Consider the following 25,179-nt stretch of genomic DNA (forward strand, 5'->3'; position numbering starts at 1 on the left):
CCTAATCCCTAGCGTTAGCAACATAAGACTCTCGCTAAGGTTTGCAGGTGCCATTTTTAACCTGGCACCAGCAGAGGAATTGCTTCTGCTCCATACTTTCCAGATCACAAGGTGCCTACAGAGGTTGAGGATCTTTGGGGATGATATTTGTCAAGGGGTCAAGAGGGGGCTGCTGGAGCAGGACCTATTTGTAATAGGTATTCGTGGGCTAGAGGGGTAGGGGTATCTTCTGGGGAATGCAGAGGGGACTCAGAGAAGAGGTGACCCACAAACCGACCCCATTAATACAGGCTCCCTAGGAACATCAAGCCACGCACTAACAACCTGATGTTCCTGAGCAGCCGAATAACACAATTTTTCAGGTTGATCGCAATTTGGGCTATTCCTTTAATGAAGAAGTCACTAATTTGTGGCAGTGTTTTGCTGCAGGTTAGTAACCTTTCTGGTAAACCAAGCTGTGTAAAATGCAAGATTTTAGTTAACTTCCACTAGATCCAAATATCTAACCTTATTTGGCTCTGACTCAGTCCTTTTTCTGTTAGGTTGTTTTTGCTTGTTTGATTGTTTCTACTAACCTATGTATTTTTTTCTTTTAAAATGTTATATTTATTCAAGGTTAAATAATAAATTCCAGAAACAAACTTCTGTAGAAAATAGTACCAATATAAAAAAAAAATCCACTTTACATCTAAATAACATTAAATTCAAGTTTAAAAAAAAAACCTAAAATAAAGGGGTCCTTTTACTAATGTTAAAATGCACTACTGGGTGGCGCACTTAGGCGTTCCACAGTAGTTTTTCCATGTCTGGATTTGTGCCAGCAGCTATCCCTTATCCAGTTAAGTGCTATAACCAGCATAAGTGCCGACTCTGCATCTGGACCATCCACAATATTGCTGGCTTTGTTTGGTGGTTAAGTGCTGATATTCAGTGGCACAATCTGGTTGCTTCACTGAATATCAGTGAATAGCCACACACAAGTGATTTAACCAGGCAGGAGCCTCTCCTGCCCAGTTAAATCGCTTTGAATATTAACCCTTCAGTCACCCCCCCCCCCCCCCCCCCACACACACACACACACACTAGTTTCAGCTGATATTTGGCTAAAGGTAACCAATTAGGTTAGAACAGAAGCATTGCCATACTGGGATAAACCAAAGGTCCACCAAGCCCAGTATCCTGTTTCCAACAGAAGCCAATCCAGGTCACAAGTACCTGGCAAGGGGGGGGGGGGGGTTGGGCAATGTTGAGCAAGATCCAAGATGGCTGCTTAAGACGTATTGGACACGCACAGGTCCATTTTCCAGGCAGAATTTCACATGTTATAGTTTGGGGGGGGGGGGGGGGGGTTCGTGTTTGAAACTTACCTTATAGTATGGATAACTGTGCCAGAATATATAGAGATAAAACCTGCAAAGTTAGATCATGCTTCTTCGTCATCATAGGGAGTTAAGTGCTCAAAACCTGAACTACCTTCACTGCAAAAGAAGGGGAACCTGAGATCAGACCAGAAAGTTATCTGCAAGCCAAATTATTGCAAATCAAAGGTCTTCTGCAAGAGAATGTTACTGGTTTGAAGCAGTAATGTGGGGAATCATCACTGCACCTTGATACACTGGAGACCAAAATGGCTGTGCAGGCTGATGACCGATTGGAAGTTATGTGCTAAAGAAAGACTTTGAGGTTATGAATAACAGGATGCATCGTAGAAATGTAAAAATCTTTGGCCTGTAAGAGGCACAAGAATCTAATGATATAGAGGTCTTTTTGGAGCAATTTCTACCACAATTATTGAAATTAATGCTGGAATGGGCTTTTGTGGTTGAGCAGGCCCATCACATTCCCTCACGCTTTGCTGGAAATAGGCATGAAATTGTGGCTAAGATATTATGATATCCTCATGCTCTTGCAGTATTACAGGCTGCTAAATTGAAGGCCCCATTATTGTATCGGGGTCATAAAATCTTAATCTTGCTTGATCTTAATGGGATTACTTTGAAGAGATGTAAGCTTTTGCTTTCATATAGAGACCATCATAAAAACGTTGGAGCCAAATATGGAATGTACAATCCAGCACGTTTGTAAGTCACTTTGAATAATGTTACTAAAATTTTTGAGGATCCTGATAAGTTGCTAGCATTTCTGAAGGAGCAAACAGGTTGCAGAATGGAAGTGAAGTGACTCATAGTTGTATTGGGATCCTGAAACAAAAATGGGATGTTTTATTCTGACTGGATGATTCTGTAATTTGGTGATATCCAGGATGGGTTGTTTTTATTTTATCTTGTTTTATTTTGTTTGCTAATTTGTGTCACTGCCTGGGATGAGCAGGTCCCCATTAGATTCTGCTCTTCATTCTGATTGATAAATGGGTTGTATGGTTGGATGATATGGTTAGGTTTGTGTGCTTGTGTTGTTTGTTAGCATTATGTATGATAAGCCAGTAATGCGTCATCTCTTTTGTTGAGGTCATTAGTAGAAGGGGCTTGGGGAATGTATGTGATGTAGTAATATACATTCTTATCCCCCTAGAGTTGGGAGGATGCTTTTTGATTGCTGTTGACTGTGTGTATGGAAGGTTTGTTTGTATAATCACAATATTCTACTTTGTTCTTTGATTCCTGTGAAGTGGTTGCTAGTATTTGACCAGATAATCATATTTTGTGAAACATTGTTTCATTTGATCTAATTTGTTTCCTCTTAGGAAGGTTAATCAGTGTAGTCTATATCCCTAAGATCTTACTTTTTATATTTAGTGTCTGCTCATTAAGGGGTCATTTTACTAAGCTGCAGTAAAAGGGGGCCTGCGATAGTGGTGATGACCGGATTTGTATTACACCGAGGCTCTTTAACCACAGTGGGTAAAAAGAAAAATGAAATGGTTGTGTGCTAAGTACGCACTTGCTCTGCAGCCATTTTCGAGGGATATCTTACTGCCACCCATTGAGGTGGTAATAAGGGCTCCCACGCTAACCCGGTGGTAACCCCCTGTGGTAAAAATTAACAAAAATTTCTAGTCATGACAGAAATGTTGCACACTGGGGGCAGAACTACTGACAGCAGCCATGTTAGGCCGGCGGTAGTTCCAATTTGTTCTGCAACAAACCTGTTGCCACGTGGCAACCCTTTAGTAAAAGGTACCCTAAACAACCCCATAAAGTTGAAAAAAAGATCCAAATTTATATGCAGTCTGTGAAAGCTGATGCTAATTGTTTGCAGGAGATTCATTTGACAGTTAGAGTCCTTAAAGCTGACTGATAAGTAATATAAACTGTTTGATTACTCACCAGCTATATACAAGAAAGGAGGGGTAGTGATTCTTTTCCATTTAGCTTTAATGCACATGGTGTAAGCATCTCATTCAGATACTGAGGGTCACTGGGTGCCAGTTACCATACAACTGGGGACAGCTAGATTTCAATTGCTAAATGTTTATGTCTCAAATGCCATAGGGAGTTAACTAACAAAATAATGGAAGATCTCGATACCCCTATAATTTTTGTAGGAGACTTTAATATGGCATTAAATCCAGCTATAGATTATAGATCTTCAGCTAGGATTTGAGATGATAGGTCTAGAAGAGTGCTGCAGGATATAAAGGATCAAGCTGTTATAATAGATTCCTGAAGGGAACAGCACTCTATGATTATAAGTTTTACTTTTTATTTTATGCCACATAATACTTTCTCACATAGATTAATTTTTTAGTTTCCAAATGCCTTATAGCAAAATTACAAAAAACTATTGAGGCTACTGCTATATCTGATCATACCTTGGTTAAATTAGGTTTGTAATCCATCACCTCTAGTAAGCAGTGGCATTTTAACACTGGCTATCTGGCAGTTGATGAATTTACTGCTTTGATTAGGGAATCTATAATTCACTATTTTCAAGATAATCAGATAAAGGATACTTCCCTATGTATATGGTGGGATGCCTTCAAGGTTACCATCAGGCGAATCATTCTTTCATATGCAATTAGGAAAAAGAGACAAAGGGAGCTGATTCTTCAAAATATGGAGACAGAAATTAAATCATTGTAGGATATAGTTTTACATGGTGTGAATTTGACAGCCCAACAAAGGGCTAGATGCACTAAACCTTAACGACCCTCTAACAACCCTTTAACGAAGGAAATTCCTAACCATTGCATGCATTAAAGGCCTTTTTCTTACGAAGCAAGCAGCTAACGAAAACGGAATGCAAAGGAGGAACTACCATTGAAATGTGGACAATTCGGAATGCACTAACCATACGAATGATTGCAACGAATCATTTACCGTCAGAAATTTTACGTGTGCTCAGACCTTTCGTTAAGGCCTGAGCTATCATCTCCCCGCTGCCCCCTGCACCATAAAAATCCAAGACAGCATGTTTAGAAAGAAAAGTGAGATGCAAACACATGGCTCTCCGCTTTCCTCTGCATCATTACAAAACAAAACATACTGCTTCTCCCTGCAGCTTAAAAATCCTGTCTCTCCCCTTCTCCAACAGCTTTGAAAATTAACACTCTCTGCTATCCCCTAAAGCCAATTTTCCCAGTACTGTAAAGAAACTGCAAAGAGGTCTTTTGTTACAAAAGGGGATTTACGAGGGCCATTCTTTTTAGAGTTATCTTCAACTGCACTCTTCTGCTAGATCAGACAGCTAAATGGCTTGCAGGTCGGGATCCCCCCCTCGCACGCCCCAGTCTGACGTAAGCAACCTACGTAGGTTTAATACGTTTGTGGCTGCACTGCGCATGCTTAAGGAACAAATTACTGATGGGGATAACGAACGCCTGATACAATGTACTTTTCAATACCGCACTGAACATTTCTGAGCTGTTTTTTTTGTGCATTCTTCGTTGTTTCAAATTCGTTAAGCACTTTTACGATTTAGATTTTTTAACGTTTGGTTGATGCATCTAGCCCAAAGGCTTAATCAATTGTATTATCAATATAATCAGAAGCTAGTTCAGCAAGTGCAGAAAGAGATTTTGCTTCATATTATGAGAGAGTGAATAGGTCAGGTCATTTACTGGCTCAATATTTGAAAACTACCCGCTGTGGAGAAGGAGAAGATAACTACCTATTTATCCCATATACCCCACTCTAGTTTTAGTAATTTTCAGAAAGAAGGACTAGATATGCCTATCATTGAGAAGGAGATAGTGGGTGCTATTAAACATCTACCTCAAAAAAAGGGTCTAGATCCTGAAGGGTTTAGTTCAGAGATAGTTCCTCATCTGCTGATACTTTTTTAACTCTATGTCCAATTGTGATGTGATGGAGGGCTTCCTGTCTAAAGCCACTATAGTAGTGCATGGTAAACCAGGTAGAGATTACAGGTATGTGGCTAATTATTGCCCAATTTCCTTAGTAAATGTGGACTACAAAATGTATGAAAATATATTAGCTCAGCATCTAGCAAGAGTATTACCTTCTCTGATAAATTCATCACACACACAGGGTTTGTAAAGGAATGGCTTTCCTCAGATAATACCCGACTTCTTTGTCATATAATGCAGGTAGCATGGGACTTAGATATACCTGTTTTGGCACTTGCGTTAGATGCCTAAAATGCACTTGATAATATTTGTTGGGACTTTTGTTTTCAGTCTTGCAATGGTTTAGATTTAGGACTGCAAATTGGTTTATTCTAGACTGTAGACCCGACTCCTGGCTAATAGACATTTAAACATTTATCCTTTTTTTTCGATCTGTATAGAGGCACCAGACAGGAATGCCCTCTGTCACTTTTGTTTTTTGATTTGACACTAGAGCCTTTGATATTGAAAGCCTGTGGGGAGGGTGTCTGAGTGTGACGTGTGCTGTCGATAATGCTTATGACCGAGGGGAAGCAATCAATGGTGCAGAGCTGAGATGTTGTTCTGAAGAGCATTGGCAGTAGTGGGGAAGGTAATACAGTCAGAGATGTGGTTGCGGAAAGCATCGAAGAACTGGGCAAGGCAGTTGGAGATGGCAGACAGGGTGAGGCCTGCACTGACTGGAAAGTGCCAGTGGCCAGAAAGTCGAGAGAAGCAATGACTTTCAGGTGGACTGCAGGGAGAGAGATCGAAGGAGAACTGCATGACTATGACCTAGGCATGGTCAGCATTAATGCAGGCTACTTATAGAATACTGTAAGTTATACACATGCATGACATATTTAACTGCATCCATTTATGCCAGGCATAGATCTGACATAAATGCGCATGTCTATATTTAGTCACACCAATGCCAGTTTGGCATTCTATAAAAATACTGCAGTTTAGACTACTGCAATTCAATTTATCTTGTTCATTCATCTCCCTTTAGAGTCCTATAAATGTTACAGAATATGGCTCCTTGTTTATTGACTTGGAAACATAGATTTTATCAGGATAACACCTTTATTAAATTGATTGTATTGAATGCCAATTGAATGGTGAGTTTGTTTCAAAGTACTGACACTGACCTTTAAGGCATTAAGGCTCTTGGAGGAGAATTCCATAAATGGCACCCAAGGTTAGGTCCAACCTAATAAAAAGAGTTTGAATTATAAAGTGGGTTTAAAGGTGTCCCAATCAATTGTAAGGGAAAGAAACTTCCACCTTAAATATAACATATATATCAAAAGGAACCTCAAACCTCCACACAAGGGACCATCCCAATGGAATTTAACACAGTTTGTATGATTCAGAGTCCATTACTATCATAGGTTCCACCCAAGAAGGAAAAGGAGAAAAAAAAAACCCAGACGTAAAAACTCAAATTACATGAGAAAAAAAATGAATGGGATGAAAAAACTCTCTTTCCTTCTTGTATCTACCAATTGAATGGACACCTCACCCAAACCAACCTAACCTAGGCTGTTCCCTCTCTCAAAGGACTATGCAAAGAACACTCCTGAGAGGGATATCTAAGCCCTTGTAAAATAGGAGAAAAACTAAGGGGCAAAATCTAACCACCCCCTTAAAACTTAAATGTAATCCCCCTAAAGACCCAATTTACTAGAAACATAGCAGCCAATAATATGTCTAAAAAATTACTTAGCTTAGTCCAAACAGGGCTATTTCATTGAAAAAATACCCCTCAGAAGGTCTCCGGAGCCTTTCAAAAAATCTTCAACTGAGTTTTACTATAAGAAGTTGGGGGGTTAGAGTTTTACCCAAGGTTAGGTGCCAGGAAGATCCGTGCTAAGTTAATATTCTGCAAAGGGCGCTCTGTGCAGAGATCCTTTTCCAGAATATTAACTTAGCACCGATCTCATGCCTAACTTTGGATGTGAGTACTTATGCCTATTGAAACCTGGTGTAAAAAATGTGGACCCTATTCTACAACATCATCTCTAATTTCTGGGAATGCCCTATGCCCCTTCCATGGCCACACCCCCTTTTGATTTGCACAGTATAAAATTTAAGTGCACATTTTATAGAATAGGGCACAGGGCAGATCCAAGCGTAAACCCAAACGACTGCCAATTAGCATCAGTTGTTGATTGTGGTAACATTAGCACACAGCCCACAAAAATATAATAGAAAAAAGCTGATTTTATGGCCACACTAGAAATGGGCTTAGGGTCTTATCCTTATAAAGGACATGCTCCTAAAAGTTATGCTCCTAATTTATGAGCATAATTTATGCTCCAAAATTTTTGATCCTAAATTACGAGCATAATCTATTTTGGAGCATACATTTTAGGGAGCATAAACTTTATAGAATAAGGCTCTATAGGAAAGACCCACGTAAGAATGTACTAAGCCCATTTCTTAGCACAGCTTAGTAAAAGAGCCTCTATATGTCTTTGTTTCCCAAAGCAGTTACAGACCCAGATATCATTTGCCAGAGTCACTTATGGGGGAAGAGGAGGGGGACAAAAGCACTGGAAAATTAAGACAATTTTTGTGTGTTTAAATTGTTCAATGATAAATAAAACACTTATTTTTTTATTAAAACAAATGTGTGAAACAAAAATCAAAATCAGGAAAAAAATAAGAAAAATTCAAAAATGAACTGAAAATTCTTTGGCCATGCATAACTTTGAGATATTCACTTCTAGTATGTGTGTGTGTGTGTGTGGGGGGGTGTTCACAGGGGACACTGTCCATATAGGTGACATCATCCACACCTTTTCTTTTTTCTTTCCTTAGTTGATGGTAAATACGAAAACCTAGAAGACATAATGATAACACAACAATGCCATGTTTAATAAGTCAAATGTCAAATATACAGAAAATATCTTCTTCCTCCCCTAGCAAGAGTTTGTATAGAACAGCCGTCTTCCCTGTAGATGGTCTATCATTTAAAGACTGTGATTTAGGAAATCAGGCCTGCATGTCAAATAATCAACCCTCCCTTTTACAAAGCCATGCTAGCAGCTGCCGCACGGCAATACCAACACAGCCTATTCACTTTGAATGGCTGTGTTGGCATTACTGCACTAGCAACTGCTTGCGTGGCTTTGTAAAAAAAAGGGGGGTGCGATTGTCTACTATAGGATCATTTAAATACTGTTGCATATCCTGTTTATTTATCAACAGAAGTAAAATTCTATAACTCAAGGTATTGTGATTTACAGTGGATCAGGGCTTCTACTGATGTTTGTTATGATAATGTGAATGTTATTCCTTGACATAACATATTCTTTAACATAATATCTTAAATGCAGGAAAAAAAAAACCTACCATAAAGCTGCTGTTAATAATGTAAAAAAAATTCAAGTTGATGACTGATGTTTTCTTTCTCTTCTTTGTTTCCCCTTTACATGCTTTCCTTGTGTAGCAGACCATTTAGGAATTGAATTTATGGGTAAGATATTGTTCACAGTTTTGTTAAAGTGGATTGCTTTCCATGTATTAAATAGTGAATATCAATATATTTAATATATATGTCTGAGAATGACAAATATGCGATGAAAATATTTTGCAAATTCTAGTATATTTATTTTGTATTAATGTTTCCCCCTGATATTCAAACCTATTTAACCAGCCAAACAGGCTACTGACTGGTTAACTAGCATATTGGAGTATAACTGCTAATATTCAGCGGGAGATAACTGGTTATCTCAGATGAATATTGCCAGTTAATGCCTATCGCATGGGGCCCTTTTACTAAGGTGCGTAGGTACCTACGCACGTCCAACGAGCATCAATTTGGAACTACCGCCTGGCTACCATGAGCCCTGGGCAGTAATTCCATTTTTTACGCATGCCCGATACACGTGACTGAAAATATTTTTTTATTTTCTACCGCATGGCACTAACAGGGCGGTAATCATCAGTGTACACTTGCTGACAATTACTGCCTGGTTAACACATGAGACCTTACCGCCAAGTCAATGGGTGACAGTAAGGTCTCAGGCCCAAAATAGACGCGTGCCAATTTTTATTTTGTGGATCCAAAAAAGTCCTCTCACAAGTTGTGTCTTCTTAAACAAAGATCCACTGTTTCCTTTACTTTGTGGTTTTCCTGTGGAGAGAACACCTTCTGTGTGTGTTGGCTAATTTTTATTTTGTCGCACGTCTATTTTCAGCCAAAAAAAGGGTCTTTTTTGCAGGCTAAAAATGGACCTGCTTGCTTCCAATACACACGTCTACAACAGCACAGGCCATTTTTCGCCCCACCTTAGTAAAAGAATCCCATAACCGGCTTCATCGTGTGGCTTTTTGGTTAGGCGCCGATATTCAGTGCCTTACTGAATAAGTTTAATGGTCAAATAGGACTGCATAAAGAGCTGTCCGATCTTTAACTGCTAAAAAGTTAGCCGATTAGAGCTGCATAACCGATTAATTTTTTAGCGGTTAAAAAACCCCAGATATTCAATACCAGTTGGCCAGAAACTGCCTAGCATTGTATATCTGGTTTTAACACTGGTGGTGTGCAGCAAAAGCACTGCCCGTGGCTGACTGAATATCAGTCCCTTTGTTTTTTATGCATATATACATGGAAGGTAACTAGAACAGGACACCAATGTTGTAAAGGCAGATAGACACAAATGTTGCACACCCAAAAGCTAATACACAACGTTATACCTACACTGGCATAGGAGTAACTTTGTGCATGTATGTCGTGATGAGAATTGACACTTATGCCCATGAAGCCCTACACATGTTGCAGGATAATTCCATAAGGAACAGACACCTAACTTTCTTTATAGAATACTAGTGTAAGTAGCTGAAAATGAGCTTATCTCCAAGATGCAAACACTTGAATGTCTAGATTGCACATGACCATGCATAGATTTTATAATTTATGTGTGGAAGTCCATGCATTGCTCACTCTCTGTCCAAACTCCACCTATGTGTGAATGATTACACCTGCAAGGTATGCTCTACTACATCTAGGTACTTAGGGGTCCTTTTAGTAATGTGTTCTGAAAAATGGCCTGCGGTAGTGTAGGAGTGTGTTTTGGGCATGTGCGGATCCATTTTTCAGCGTGCCTGCAAAAAAAATGCCTTTTTAAAATTTTTGCCAAAATGGATGTGCGGCAAAATAAAACTTGGTGTGCATCTATTTTGGGTCTGAGACCTTACCACCAGCCATTGACTTAGCGGTAAGATCTCACGCGTTAACCAGGAGGTAATGACCTACATGCGTCAAATGCTACTTGGCGCGCATAGTGGACAAACGCGTGTATCGGAAATGTGCCAAAAATGAAATTACCACAAGAGCCACACAGTAGTCAGGTGGTAACTCCAAATTGTCACATGTTGGTCACGCATAGACTCTTACGCATCTTAGTAAAAGGGCCCCTTACTGTCAGAATGCAATTTAGCCTGAAACTCCTCATTTATGCAAATGTGTGTTCACATGAAAGCATAAATAACTTGAATACCTGTAATTCTTCTACCAAAAGCTAGGTGTCTCCATATAGGATTACCTCTATATTGTATAAAATTAGGTTGTATATTTGCCTAGCATCTGCTCTTCTACTTGTATACTGCAGGCTAATTTTATAAGTTCATACCTGAGCATAATATATGTTTTATTTGTAAAGCTTGTGTTACATATGGAATAGCCTTTTATACAATTGTGCAATGGTATATGTCTGTCTAAAAATCTGTGGTACAAAATTATATGTGCTTATGTGTGGGTTATATATAATCATTCCTCAGGGCATAGTTTGGGCAGAGCAGGGGTGGAATTATGACAAAATATGCAAGTGCATATATAGAATACACACAGATATTTACATCAGCTTTGGAGAAGGTATAAATGTGTTAGATGGCATTTGCTTGTACTTGCATATTTTAAAAACATACCTGCAGATAGTTCAGCCTATGGCAGCCTACATTTTTTTAAAGCACTGATCACTGCAGGCTGAATTAGACATGAATTTCCAATGTTGGGTCTAATCTGGGTAACAGCACTGAGAGGGTCTTTTACTAAAGCTTACCTCAAGTAATCTGCAACAGGGCCCATGGGAATAAAATTCAAGACTTCTGCAGCTGCTGGAGGTTATCCCGGTCCAGCTCATATTCAGTGCTGCAACCCAAATTACTAACTGGGGATAGTTAGGATTGCTTTCCATGTCTGATGAGTTATCCATAAGACAGAGTGTGAACTGAAAACAACATATATTGGTGCTTATGTATATTCGCAATTCAATTCTATATTTTTGAAGACCTCAGCCAGACGGAGTTGTGGAGCATATGTTTGTTCAAGCAGCCACTCTCCAATCGTCACCGGTCTTCTTTGTTTTTTTGTTTTTTTTATATATTTCTTATGGAGTCTATTACCTTTATTATTCTTGTACAAATTAATATGTTAATCTCAATTTATAGCTTTTGGGTAATTTTCAAAATTTAGAACAAGTAGTAGTAATCTCAATTTTTTTTTAATTATCTTGGATAAACTGGCTCCAGGGGGATTTTTTAGTCTGAAGTGACATCATGTTTCGGCACTCAGTTGTGTCAAGGATCCATCCCCAAAGAGATATTTCTGCCATCCATGCCAGCAATACACCTTTTTTGTCAGTCAAAGGTTAGTTATCCAGGCACTGTCTTTGAATATACTGCATAATTTCTAGGTCCATCCCAACTGAAGAGTGCAATGGAGTGACAAATCTCCCCACTGAATCCCCACAGCTCCTGATCTGCTCAGCACTATTTAACTGGACAGAAGTCTCTGTTGACCACTTAAATAATGCTGAATATCTACTTCCTAGAGTACATGCACACATTTATACCAACTTCATAGAAATTGCAAATATATTTGTTGGGAATTTTATACATAGGTGTTTGTATCACCGTTACAAAAGATCAGTATCATCTACCAAAGAGCTTCTTCTGGTGGGGGGCAGAGCAAGATGGCGGCGGCGTTGACAACGCTCCACGAGTAACTCCGGGTATGCGAGATTTTAAACCCTACATTCGAGTGAATTTTTCTTCGGAAATATTTTTCTTTCTTTTGAAATAGTTTCCTTTATAATGCCACACACGAAGAGAAAGGGTTTGGTAAGGGCTGTGACCCAACCGGCTCTAACATCAACACCAACCCAGCAAACTATGGAAAGTTACCTCGTGAGATCTGCAACATTAGCGACAGGAGCTCCCGCTGAGATATTGGACCAGGGAGAGTCCATACTCCTGGGACAGGATGTTTCATTGTCCCCTCCGTCGCAATAACCTCCGCCTCAGCCCACAGAACCCGATAGCGGGGGCGGAACCAAAAATCGCGAGAGCGAGGAACGGACCGCCCGAATGGGGCCTGCGGTCGAGGTTTCTGCTGGGACTTCTTGTACAGCTTTACAGAATCCAGGGAAGAATTCTTCTGAGGCAGTTACGCTTGAAGCGATTTGGGAGACGCTACAGACTATGATGGCATCAACTGGTAAAATTGAAGGACTTGTGAGTAATGTTCAAGAACTATCTGTTTCTTTTGCATCGATGAAAAACGAGATTACTGAAAAAATTAATCATTTAAACTCAGAAAATATTAAGCTGAAGGAAACATCGTTAAATCTGATTAAAGACACTTCAATGATAAAAAAATAGGTTGGAATACTTTGAGAACTATAATAGGAGACTGAATTAGCATTTATTGAATTTCCCTTGTACTCCAATTTATCCTCCTGTGGAGATATTTAAGAGATACTTAATAGAGCATTTGAAATTTTCTCCAGAGAATATACCACCACTTAACAAAATTTACTTCTTACCTATAAAAAAGAATGCTGAAACACTACCACAAGGAGACTTAAATGTATCAGATTTATTAGAATCTTCATTAACATCTATAACGGAAAGAAGAACTCTTTTGGTTTTGTTTGTATTTCAGCAAGATTTGGAGTTAGTGAGGAAGTTGGCTTTAAGAAATATACAAACTCCATTTTTTGGAGGGAAAATCTGGGTCTTCCGAGATGTTACAAAACAAACTCAAGCCAGAAGGAAAGATTTTCTTTCATTGAGAACTTCAACAATAGCGTTGGGAGCAACTTTTAATTTGAATTATCCATGCAAATGTAACATAAAATATTTGGGTGTAAAATATGTTTTCTTTCTTCCTGAACATTTAAAACAATTTATAGAACAGAAAAAGTATTATAATACTAGTTTGTGTCTCGTAGTCTGAACAGAACCTGAATGGGTAATTAAGTAGAATTGAATGCGGACAAATCGTTAAGCCTTTTTTCTTTTTTACTTTAAATAATTTGTAATAGTTAAGAATCCTATCTCCGAAGGAACGGTTATTAGCCCCCCATTTTGGTGGTCTAATGTAAGTCATACACATTACTATGAAGTTGTTTAGTTTTCTTAATTTTAAAAAATTACTGACTGTTTTTTTTCCTATTCAAGTGTGAAGCTTGTAAATAAATGAAAAATGATAAATAAAAATAAAAATAAAATAAAAGATCAGTATAAATCTATACTTAAAAAAATACCTCTCTAATTAGGTATAGTTAATATAGCAATAGGGATACCAGCACAATACCTATTTATTCAAATATATTAAGTCTTCACAATAGACCTTCAGAAACAGATCTTCAGAGGTAGTTGCCCAAACATTTATGACTCAAAAAATAAACACCATCAATCTTCATCAAGTCAAAATTCAATGTTCTTCAATGTTCAATATTGTTCAATCTCAACAGTTTCAACCTTAATAATGATATATTTACTTATCTATTTTATCCAATACTTTATTGTATATTGGAGCCAAAAATTGGAGCCAAAACATATTTCATATGCACCCAATTAATATTATTCTTCAATATTCAATATTGTTCAGTCTCAACAGTTTCACCCTTAACAAAGATATCTTTACTTATCGGTTTCAGTCAACATTTCTTTCATGCATGCCCGTTCCTTTCTGAATTGCTAAGGGATCAGTAAGGGAAGGGCTTTTTCCGTTCAGTCAGTGCATGTTAGTCCACTGCAGTGCCCCCTAGGGTGCCTGGTTGGTGACCTGGCATGTCAGGGGGACCAGTGCACTACGAATGCTGGCTCCTCCCACGACCAAATGAGTTGGATTTGGTTGTTTTTGAGATGGGCATCCTCGGTTTCCATTATCGCCGAAAATTGGGGACGACCAATCCCTAAGGTCGACCAGCTCAACTATTATTATTATTATTACTTTTGTACCCCGCGCTTTCCCACATAATGCAGGCTCAATGCGGCTTACATAGTAATTTTAAATACAAACATTTAGGTCAACCATCTCTAAGGTTGACCTAAATGTTGAGATTTGGGCGTCCCCGACCATATTATCGAAACGAAAGATGGTCGCCCATCTTGTTTCGATAATACGGGTTTCCCTGCCCCTTTGCAGGGATGTCCTGTGAGGACGCCCTCAGGAAAACTTGGGCGCCTCGTTCGATTATGCCCCTCTATGTATCCTTTATAGAATAATGCTAAGAGTGTAAACCATGCCTAACTTTTCATGGGCTGGAAATTATGCCTGCTAAAAGCATGTTTAAATGCTGGCTCCTAAATTAGCATGGTTCAGCTGAATTCTTTATTTACAAGCATAACATTTTAGAATGCCCCCAAAATGCCCCTAGCCACGTCCCCCAATATTTATAAGCATTAGGATTTATATATGGATCATTATAGAATACGATCTGCATGTAAATTCTATTTAAGGCCTACTAACACCAATAATTGGTTGTTAGCAGCCAATTATGGACATTCATTGACTTTGCTAAGCCATTAAATTGTGTGTGCAAACCGGCTATACTTGCTGATTTGTGCAAGCAACTTTAGTCACTACTTATACATTCTGGGGGACTAGCTTTCTACATATACTTTAACTTAGATCAGTTCCTTATGGTAAGCTGTATAGTATATAATCCCCATTATATAGGGGATTACTAAACTGATGAGAGATCTTCCTTCAGAGTTACTGGGGGAAAGGAATTGGTTGGAAAGGGAGAGTGAAAAGCATAGCCCCAAGGGGGAATGTCTATGGGAAAGTACTGCGGGAAATGTTTCCGGTTATTAAATGAGAGTAGGGGTAGAGTTTTGTATCAGTGAAAGTTGTTGCTTGGCAGAGCAAATGGTCTTTGATTCCCTCTAACTCCACCAGGACCCTTGAGGAGATGGGGGATAGTATTCTGGATGGGTTCAAGAAACTAAGGCTAAACTAAGTGGAGGTTTCTGCCAATACAAGCATTAACTGTGAAGTTGAGAAGTGCTCCAGGTGAGAATCAGGGGAATCCAGCCTAGGAGCAGGAACAAGAAAGAACCTGTTCAGAGCCAAAGGCAGTAGCCCTGAGAAGTACACATTTAGGAGAAAGTGGACAGACAGGAAGGTCAGATCCTCTGTGCAGATTGCTTGCTGCAACTGTGCTGCAGGCACAGCCTTAGGTTGTTCACCCCAAAAAATATGGGTAATGGACAGGAGGAATTGTAAATATATGTATACCGTAGGATTTACAAAGGGACAATTGAACAGACCTCAGAGTATTGAAGCTGGCACTTAACCTCAGTTTGATCAAGTTAAATGTGTGGAATACAAATTGATTTATTGCTTTGCTACAGAAAAAGGATTTGTTTGCCTCCAGAACTCCTAAAGCCTAGATGAACTGCTTGTTGCAGAGTTTTTTCAGTAAAGTTCATGTTGGTTTATAAAACCTGGAATGGAGTAGTTTCTTTGCATGAGAGTGAAGTTTAGTTGCTCTTGAACTAACAAACAAAAGAAAGTATAGTGTAAAAGCCTGGCTTAACATCCTACTGTGAGCTGAAGTAAGTCAAGCCCTAGCCTGTGCCCAGCACAGTGAGTGAAGAAATTTTAAAACTGTACCTTGTGTTCCTGGTCTCAGGTGCTGACCCAAGAAGAGCTAGCTGGTGCTAAAACTGTGTGCTGAGACCCAAGGTGGACTGACAGTACTCTGGGCCCCAGGCAGTGAGAGTACTCTGGGCCTGCCCACATTGCCTGTGCAACTGCCACCCCCATACTACCACCCCCCACACTACCACCTCCCCTACCTTGACAAGGCCTTATTGGTCTAGTGGCTTCTTTGGGGGGCAGAAAAGAATCCCACTCTTTCTTGCCCGCCTGCTGCCACTACTCTGCCCAACACCGTCTTTTCAAAATGGCTGCCGAGAAATTTCTGCAGTAGTCTTGTGGGTATCGACAGTCTTGCGAGACTGCTGCAGAGTCTTGGCAGCCATTTCTAAAACACAGTGGCACTAGGGATAATCAATGTTCTTCCATTCTGCCTATTATGGAATTGTTTGTATTGTACTGACATTTATCATATTTCTGTTATATGAATGTTCTGCATTGCTGTTAAATGTGTATGTTTCTGAAACTATTTCATGTTAGTCCTATTATTAGGTTTCAATTTGCTTTTTCCAAGTTTACCTCATTTATTACATTTATGTTTATATTTGGTCATTTTACTATTGTTATGTTGTTAACAAAACTGTAAGTTTTATGTTAAACTGTACTTGTTGGGCAGGGGGGCGGAGTCAAGATGATGATGGCATGTTGACGCATGCATTGAGCTCCTGCTGTTCCCCTGTGATTTTTTTCTTTCATTCCAATGGTTCTGAAGTGCCGGGGAAAGGTTCTGACCTACCTGGCCCAGCAGAATCTGGCAGTGTTAGCTCAACAGACCATCCAGCGATATGTCCAATCTCTTCCAGTTGATTTCCCAGGCCAGTCCTCTCCTTTGGTGCTGCTGGTGGACTGGTAGTGCTTCCTGGAGGGGGATGTGTCTCCAGCCTGGGCTCTCACTCCATTTCTGGTCTCTCTGACGTAATCCTGGAAGCAATAGTGGTAGTGCAAATGGCACCCATGAGAAGAACCATGGAGGAACAGCAATAGTGTTCAGCGCTGTGAGGAGAGAGGTGGTCCATGGAAGAGGTAAAGCCGCCATACAGCAACCAGCACAAACTGATAGCAACTCAACATTGGCAGTTGTGGCTGCTACCTTTGGGAATGAGACTTGGGATCCCTCTGTTGCCTTAGGTATGTTACCATCTATGCCAGGTACAGATGATGTCTCTTTGCTTACAATTTGGCAGATGCTGGTAAAAATGGACATTGTAATTTCTAAATGTTCTTCAGAGTTATCTTATTTAACTAACACTGTGGGGCAATTGTCTCCGAAGGAGAAGGATACTACCTAACAACTTCAACAAGAAATATCTGCAGTGGAAATTAAGGTTCAAGAAAACCAGCAGGTGGTGGTTAATGGGCTGGTTAAAGATAAACTTTTTTTTTCAAACATTTTATTAGTTTTTAATAAACAAATGTCAACATGTAACAATAATAACAGGATCCAATGTTAATGCACAAAAATAAGAAGAATGAAAAGGGCAATCAACTCTTCAATGTGAGAAATGGAGATATAAAAGCTAAAAACAAAGTAGAAGTTTAAAGAGGGGAGGGAAATAGAAGGAAATATGTGTTGACTGCTTACCAAACAGGATAGATAATGAGAAAAGAGGTTTTTCAAGTACACTGAATGGATTTTAAATATGCTTCAAGTGAAGACCATACTAATAGTTTTTTTCCCGGTGACACCAGTGATCTTGGCTCCGTCATTTCCAATTTATGGTAATATAACACAAATTGCCACCAAAAGTGTGAGTTTAGTAGATTTGCATCCTTCCAGTTTGTTAATACAAGTCTCTGAGCAATGGTAAGTAAGACGTCCATTAATCTTTTTTGGTGTTCAGATAGCTTGGCTGTTATGGCAGCTGATTTGAAAATAGCTATTCAAACTGATATAGGAGTGTCCAAATGAAAAATAGATTTGATAGTATTCCATATGGAGGTCCAAAATGGTTTTAGAATAGAGCAGTAATAAATCATGTGGAGTAAAGTTCCAATCTGCAGTTTGCAATGACAGCAAATATTGGAGGATATCAGCCCAGCAGCATGAAGTTTCCTAGGAGTCCAATTTGTCTTATGATAAAAAAAAAAACAACATTGACAGTAGAATGCTGGCTGAGGAAAGCGGTTTCAGAATTGTATGTCAAATATTATTTTGAGCAGTTTTATTTTGGCGATAAAAGATAAACATTTAATTCATAGGAATTTGGAGCAAGTTAGAAATTTCCTTAGACATTTAAACCTAAGGATTTTGAATTTTCCTAAAGTGTATGGTCAAACTCCAATGGTTACATGGAAGAACTTTTTGGTTCAAGATTTTGGGATGGGAGATACAACTTTTTCACCAGTTAATAAGGTCTTATTTAAGAGCTAGAATCAGCAAGTTATTGATATCTCTGCAATACTAGAGTTTTCTGCTGAGGAAATGCAAGAAACATTTGAGAAAGAGTTGAGTGCTATACTGAGACTTTATTTCTGCAATCCAAACAGAGTATCTGGGACAAAGAATATGAATATACCCTGGTGTGGCTAGAGCCATTCAGAAGAGGCGTAAATTGTTTTTAGCCATGTGGCAAGAAACTATTTCCTTGGTTGCTTCCTTTTTCTTGTGTTATCCTTGGAAATATTTGGTGAAATATTTAAATGTCCAATATATATTATTTTCACTAAAGCAATTATGCTCTTTTCTTGATTTAAAGAAGATGTCTGGATTGCCCTCTCCACTAGTTGTTGAACATCAGTGAGTTATGCATAAATTAGGGAAGAGTGGGCTGTAAAGCTTAGTTTCTTTATTTTCTTTTTTTGCTTAATTATGATCTCTATGCTACTATTATGATACTAGCCCCCCCCCCCCCCCCATGAATGTTTGTGGGCTATATTGGAATATCAGAGGTTTTTTTTTTTTTTTCAATTTCCTTTTTTTAGTTCTTGTTTAATATATATATTTTTTCCTTGTTGTTAACACGTTTTACTTGTGATGATTATGAAACACTCCAGGTTTGATTGGGGGGGGGGGGGGGGTTAATAATATTGACAGAGTTGGACCAAGGAAGAGAGGAATAGTGAGGATGGGAAAGGTGGAGGTGGGGAGTAGGGAGTGTGTCTTAGGAGAAGAACAGTGTGGAGAAGGATGAGAGGTAGTTGATATAGGGGTTAAACTAGGAAGGTTAGGATGTGATTGGGTGAACTGGACAGTGGAATTGTGGCCAGGGTAGCAACAGTGGGGGCATAAAGGTTGGCTGGGCGTGCAACAATTTATTGGTGGGTGGGTAGGAGAGGGTGGTGTGGTAGTTGGGGAATTTTCCTCTCCCCACCCACCCTGCAGGTCATGTGTGGTACGGGGTAGTTTTGTATAAGGATTTGGATCTTTGTTGGTGGTCTGTTGGGGTTCAGTGCCGAGGGGTTGTTTTATGGGTTTTGGGGAGGGAGTCGGTCATAGAATGGGGTAGGCCTGATATGGACAGTTAAATGCACCAGATGTGGTTAATTAATGTTTGTTTGCAAGATGTTTGATGGGTAAAAGTAACTTGTGTGTGGAACCACCATGAGTGAGGTATGGCGTTATGGCACTGTGAGTCACATGGGATAAAGGGGACAATTTGGGAAAAGGAAAGGCGTTAGTTTTGGAACCGAATGGCTCTGAATTGTTTAAACTGCTTTGGGGATGCCAGTATTGGAAAAAAAATGTATTGTTAAATGTTAAATTAATTCAATGAATATTTGTTAATAAGGGAAGTGGCCAGGTTATTACCAATATCAAGTTGTGATTTGGTTAATTAGAAATTCAGTTGTGGAATGTAGGACGTTGGGTTGGTCGATGTGCGAGTGTCAATGTTATGTTTACATAAATATAAAAAACAGTACTTGCTGTACACTGCTTTGGGTGAATCTCTTCATAAAGATGGTTAAAAAAATCCCAATAAATAAATAAATAAAATACTCTTACCTTTGGAAAGAACAAATATGATATTGGTTGCAATTAAGAGCAATAAGAATGTGCTGAATATAATTTAAAAGAAGAAGGGAGCTGGAGTGTTTTAATAGAAGTAAATTGAAAATCATTTTGTGAGCACTTAGTAAAAAGTATGGAGTTGAATATCATATATGATTTACAGAAAACATGTTAAATACTTATTGGCATATGAGATATATGACTTTCATTTGCGTATATGGACATCTAGATTCTTGCATGCTTATGCTAACATCTTTTCAGACCCATTTAAATGCATAGTAAGGCCTTTCCACAGATTCTAGTAGACTTACATTAGTACATAAACCCACAGAGCACAACCATTATCACACCTGGTAACATGATTATAAAACCCACTAGAGTGTATATCCTTAGGTATAAGAGCTCTGAGGGAGGGAAATGGTTTAGTAGCATTTGCATGATTATATGATACATGCTCCATGTATTCCCCTGTTCGTATACCACAGGTCCTGCACAAACATCTGAACTCTTCCTTGTGACATATCAGACTTGTAGAAGGCAATTTTATAACAGAAACTCCTAGGTTGGAAGTCCAAGTAGATTCCAAATTTAAGCCTATTTCATAAAGACTTACAGGTAAATATTTATCTTTGTGCAAGTTTTGTGAAGCTATTTTATAAGCATGGCTAAAATGCCACCTTTCTGGAAACAGGTGTAAATGTATGCAGGTGAAGTATTCACATAGGTCTGTATTTCATAATCCATGCATGTGCATCTGTCACATATGTCAGGAATAGTGAGCCCTTGGACCAAAGCCGGAGCGTTGACAGACAAATCACCTGGGCTGGTTCAGGCAGGAATCAGAACAGACTGGACTAGGATAAACTAACACACTCAATAAGGCAGGACAGAGGTAACTAAACACAATGGACAATAAAAAAAAACCGGATCCAGATGAGGCAAGGAAAAGAAGGCAAAGGGCCAGAACTGGAACCCAGACAGGACAAGGCAAGACTCGGAACTGGATTAAAATTGGGACTGGGACCCAGAAATACAAGACAAGGCAAAACACGGAAGTAGATTAAAACTGGGTGCAGAAAAGGTCAATACAAAGACAAGGCAAGGACTGGATCCGGACAGGACTAGACTGAAAAAGACAAGACAAAGCACACCTAGACAGGCAAGACAGGGTAGGAGCTAGGCAACAAGAATAACAAAAGCAAGACAATAAACAAGGCAGGAACAGGATTCAGGATTCTCGAACAGGCTTGGCTGGAACAGGATTCAGGATTCTCAAACAGATTCAGGATTCTCAAACAGGCTTGGCTGAAACAGGATTCAGGATTCTGAAGCAGGGTTGGCTGAAACAGGATTCAGGATTCTCAAACAGGCTTGGCTGAAACAGGATTCAGGATTCTGAAGCAGGGTTGGCTGAAACAGGATTCAGGATTCTCAAACAGGCTTGGCTGGAACAGGATTCAGGATTCTCAAATTGGCTTGACTGGAACAGGATTCTGGAACGGGCTTGGCTTGACTGGAACAGGTTACTGGAACAGACTTGGCTTGACTGGAACCGGATGCTGGAACGGGCTTGGCTTGACTGGAACTGGATTCTGGAACGGGCTTGGCTTGACTGGAACCGGATTCTGGAATGGGCTTGGCTGGAACAGGATGCTGGAACGGGCTTGACGTGGCTTGACTGGAACAGGATGCTGGGACGGACTTGGCTTGGCTGGAACAGGATGCTAGAAAGGACTTGGCTTGGCTGGAACAGGATACTGAAAGGGAATTGGCTTAGCAGGTAACTGGGGCAGAACTAGCTCAAACATAGAGCAGGAACAGAACTTGGCTTAAAAACACACAGGAACAAAACTTGGCAGAAACAGAGCTCAAGCGCTAGGAAGCAAACATGGCAGGCAAAGGATTAGGCAGACTAAGGGAAGACAAACAAACAAAGAAGCAATGGATAGCAGTGAAGTAATCAGGTATGATGCTGGTTTCTACAGACTCTCAAAATTAACAGACAAGAACTACACACACAGGAAACAGAACAGGGGAAACAGGAACAGAGCTTGGCTAAACACAGAGCTTGACTTAAACACAGAGCTTAACTATAGCAAGAGTAAAAAGCAGAGCTAGACTAAAAGCAGGAGCCAAGTGTAGAGTTAAACAGGTACAGACACCAAGGGCAGAGTGTGGCTCTAGAGCCAGGCTTTCAGGCTCAAGGTACAAAAGCAAACACACAGAAACAAAGCAAAGCATTGAAACACAAAACTCAAAGAAACACAGAAGAGACCTTCAGGCACAAGCCTCTCAGGAACCAAGCCAAGCAGCGGTATGACCTACACAGATAATACAGAAGCAAATTAAGAGACCTCTTGCAAAGGCAACATAGGAAAGCTCCCTGGGTCCTTATAAAGGAGTAGGCTGGTGATGTCACAAGTATGAAATGAAGCAGAAGCAGGGAGATCAAAGTGAGGCTTGGCTTACAGGAAGAACAACAATAGGAAAAAAGGCAAACTGGAGAGGTCACAGAGAAACAGTAGGTCTGAACAAAAGGGCACGGCCACAACCATGACAGCACCATGTCCACCCAAACCATATCAAGTGTACAGTTATAGCTACAGTTATACATTTTATATTCTGCTAATTCCTGTCAATGGTTCTAAGCAGATTATAAACAAGAAGACTACATTATATATCTATGAATTTACAGATTAATACAAGATAAAAGACATAGTCATAGCAAATCTAAGGGTGTCTTAGCAGAATATATTTTTGAAAAAAGAGAAACTCTGTAACAAAGAAAATGTTCTTCTCATTGTGGAAACTTAAACGCGTAAAACCTTTCTTCCCGAGGGAATTATTTCGAAACCTAATACAATCAATGGTTCTAAACCATGCAGATTATTGCAACGGAATCCATGCGGGATGTAAAGAACAACTCACAAAAAAAACTCCAGACCGCCCAAAACACAGCGGCCAGGCTGATATTTGGTAAAACACAATTCAAAAGTGCTAAACCCCTCTGAGAAAAGCTACACTGGCTCCCAATCAAAGAACGGATCATCTTCAAAATTTGCACCCTGGTCCACAAAATTATCTACGGTGTAGTCCCAGGATACATGACAGACCTTATAGACCTACCAACCAGAAGCAGAACCAGATCATCATGAACATACCTAAGCCTCCATTACCCAAATCGAAAAGGGCTCAAATACAAAACAACCTATGCATCTAGTTTCTCCAATAAAAGCACACAAATATGGAACACACTCCCAAAAGCTGTGAAAAAAATCCAAGACCACCTAAACTTCGGGAAATCACTAAAAACCAACCTCTTCAAAAAGGCTTACCCTACAGATCCAACATAAATCCCCACACCCGGCAACACAACAAAACCAATGATCGTACTGGACAATATACAACCCCCCTCCCTTCGGCCCTCATGGTGCCTGGAATACACCTACCTTATTCAACCACAACATAACCTTGTATTTGTTCTCTACCGGACTTGGCGAACACCTTTACGGTACTGTGTAAGCCACATTGAGCCTGCAAATAGGTGGGAAAATGTGGGGTACAAATGTAACAAATAAAATAAATAAATGATGGCAGATGAGGGCCAAATGGCCCATCCAGTCTGCCCATCCCCAACAACCAGTATCTTCCTCTTTCCCTAAGAGAGTTTTGATAGCTTTTTAAAAGAATCTTATCTCTTTAGGTAGAGTAGACCAAGCACTTGGAGCTTGATAAGAAAATAAAGGGGAAAATAAGTTCACAGATGAAATATGTCTGGGATTTGGAAAGGATAAAGCCATAGAATTGCATGTTAGGTGTTATTGGTTGATTACTGACCTACAGAGAAATTGAAGCATATACTTCGGCACAGTGCCATAAAGGATCTTCAATATCAGACAAAAAAGTTTGTATAGAAGTCTGGCTTCTAGGGGTAACCAAAAACAAAAAAAAGGTTATCATCATATTTTTTAAGAGTAAAGATTAAATGAACTGCTACATTCTATAAGGACTGCACTCGTTTCAATAGATATTTAAAAATGCCCTGATAGACAATATTACAATAATCTAGTTTGCTCAGGATCAGGGATTGAATCACTAATCTAAGCTTTAACTCATTGAATATATTTACATGAATAATGCAAGAAGTACAAGTAAAAAAAAATGTCCTTTATTTACCACTCAATTCAGTTTTTCAACCTGCATTATCTGCCCAGTTATGACAAAGCAGCTCGACATCATATTCAGAAAAAGATCATACCATCCAACTTGCTGTATCATTTTATTACATGTACTTAAGTAGCAGCACCTGCATAGCTCATTATTTTTAGTGCATACACTGGGTTCTTAATGCATATACTATTTATTGTGTGTACCACCGAGCCCTAGTCTTTGTTTCCTGTCCTTTACCTGGCTAGTTATTCATAATAGGATATCGCCTTTTACAAAGGAAAAATGAGCAAATCTATCTCTATATATAAAATGCACCTCCAACGTTCTAAGGAGCCTCAGAAATTTCTTACCAACGTTCTAAAGTTGAAGCAATAAGATCACAGTGTGTCTGCCCCGCCCTCATGTCACAACGTGATGACGTCGAGGGCGGAGCAATGACACTGAACGAATCAGATCACACACATTCCAAGGGAAACACAGGAGTAGGGAAACACGCTAGCGTGTTTCTCTACTCCTCCCCCTGCCTGACAAACATGTTCCCCTACTCCACCCCCTGCCTGACAATCTGCAGCAAATGCTCCGAACCCTGCCACTTCGAATCAAATGGCAGGAAACTGCCCAATACAAAACAACCCCCCTCCCCAAAGCATCACCCAAGCCACTGCCCTGCCAAAATGCGAGCCATGCAAAGAGGAGGAGTAGGGAAACACGCGGAGCGTGTTTCCCTACTCCTCTCACCTGCCTACGAAAACAGCACACAAATACCCCTCCCCCCAACACAAGATCCTCCGCATCACCAAACCCCCTCCC

The 25,179-nt window shown here is 39.7% G+C and overlaps 1 protein-coding gene across 3 annotated transcripts in view; it reads left to right on the top strand.

The window, feature by feature from the left end:
- The window catches only part of NRG3 (neuregulin 3), a 1,503,806-nt gene that overhangs the window by 1,195,878 nt on the left and 282,749 nt on the right, over window positions 1-25,179 (top strand). For 2 of the 3 annotated variants that reach the window (XM_030203281.1, XM_030203280.1), the window contains exon 4: window positions 8,748-8,771. In XM_030203281.1, coding sequence (XP_030059141.1) covers window positions 8,748-8,771 — 24 coding nt within the window. Of the gene's footprint in view, window positions 1-8,744; window positions 8,772-25,179 lie in introns of all 3 variants that reach the window. The other variant, XM_030203279.1, reaches the window with a different exon arrangement.

The sequence above is a fragment of the Microcaecilia unicolor genome, chromosome 5 (genome assembly GCF_901765095.1).
Source record: "Microcaecilia unicolor chromosome 5, aMicUni1.1, whole genome shotgun sequence".
Taxonomy (NCBI): Eukaryota; Metazoa; Chordata; class Amphibia; order Gymnophiona; family Siphonopidae; genus Microcaecilia; species Microcaecilia unicolor.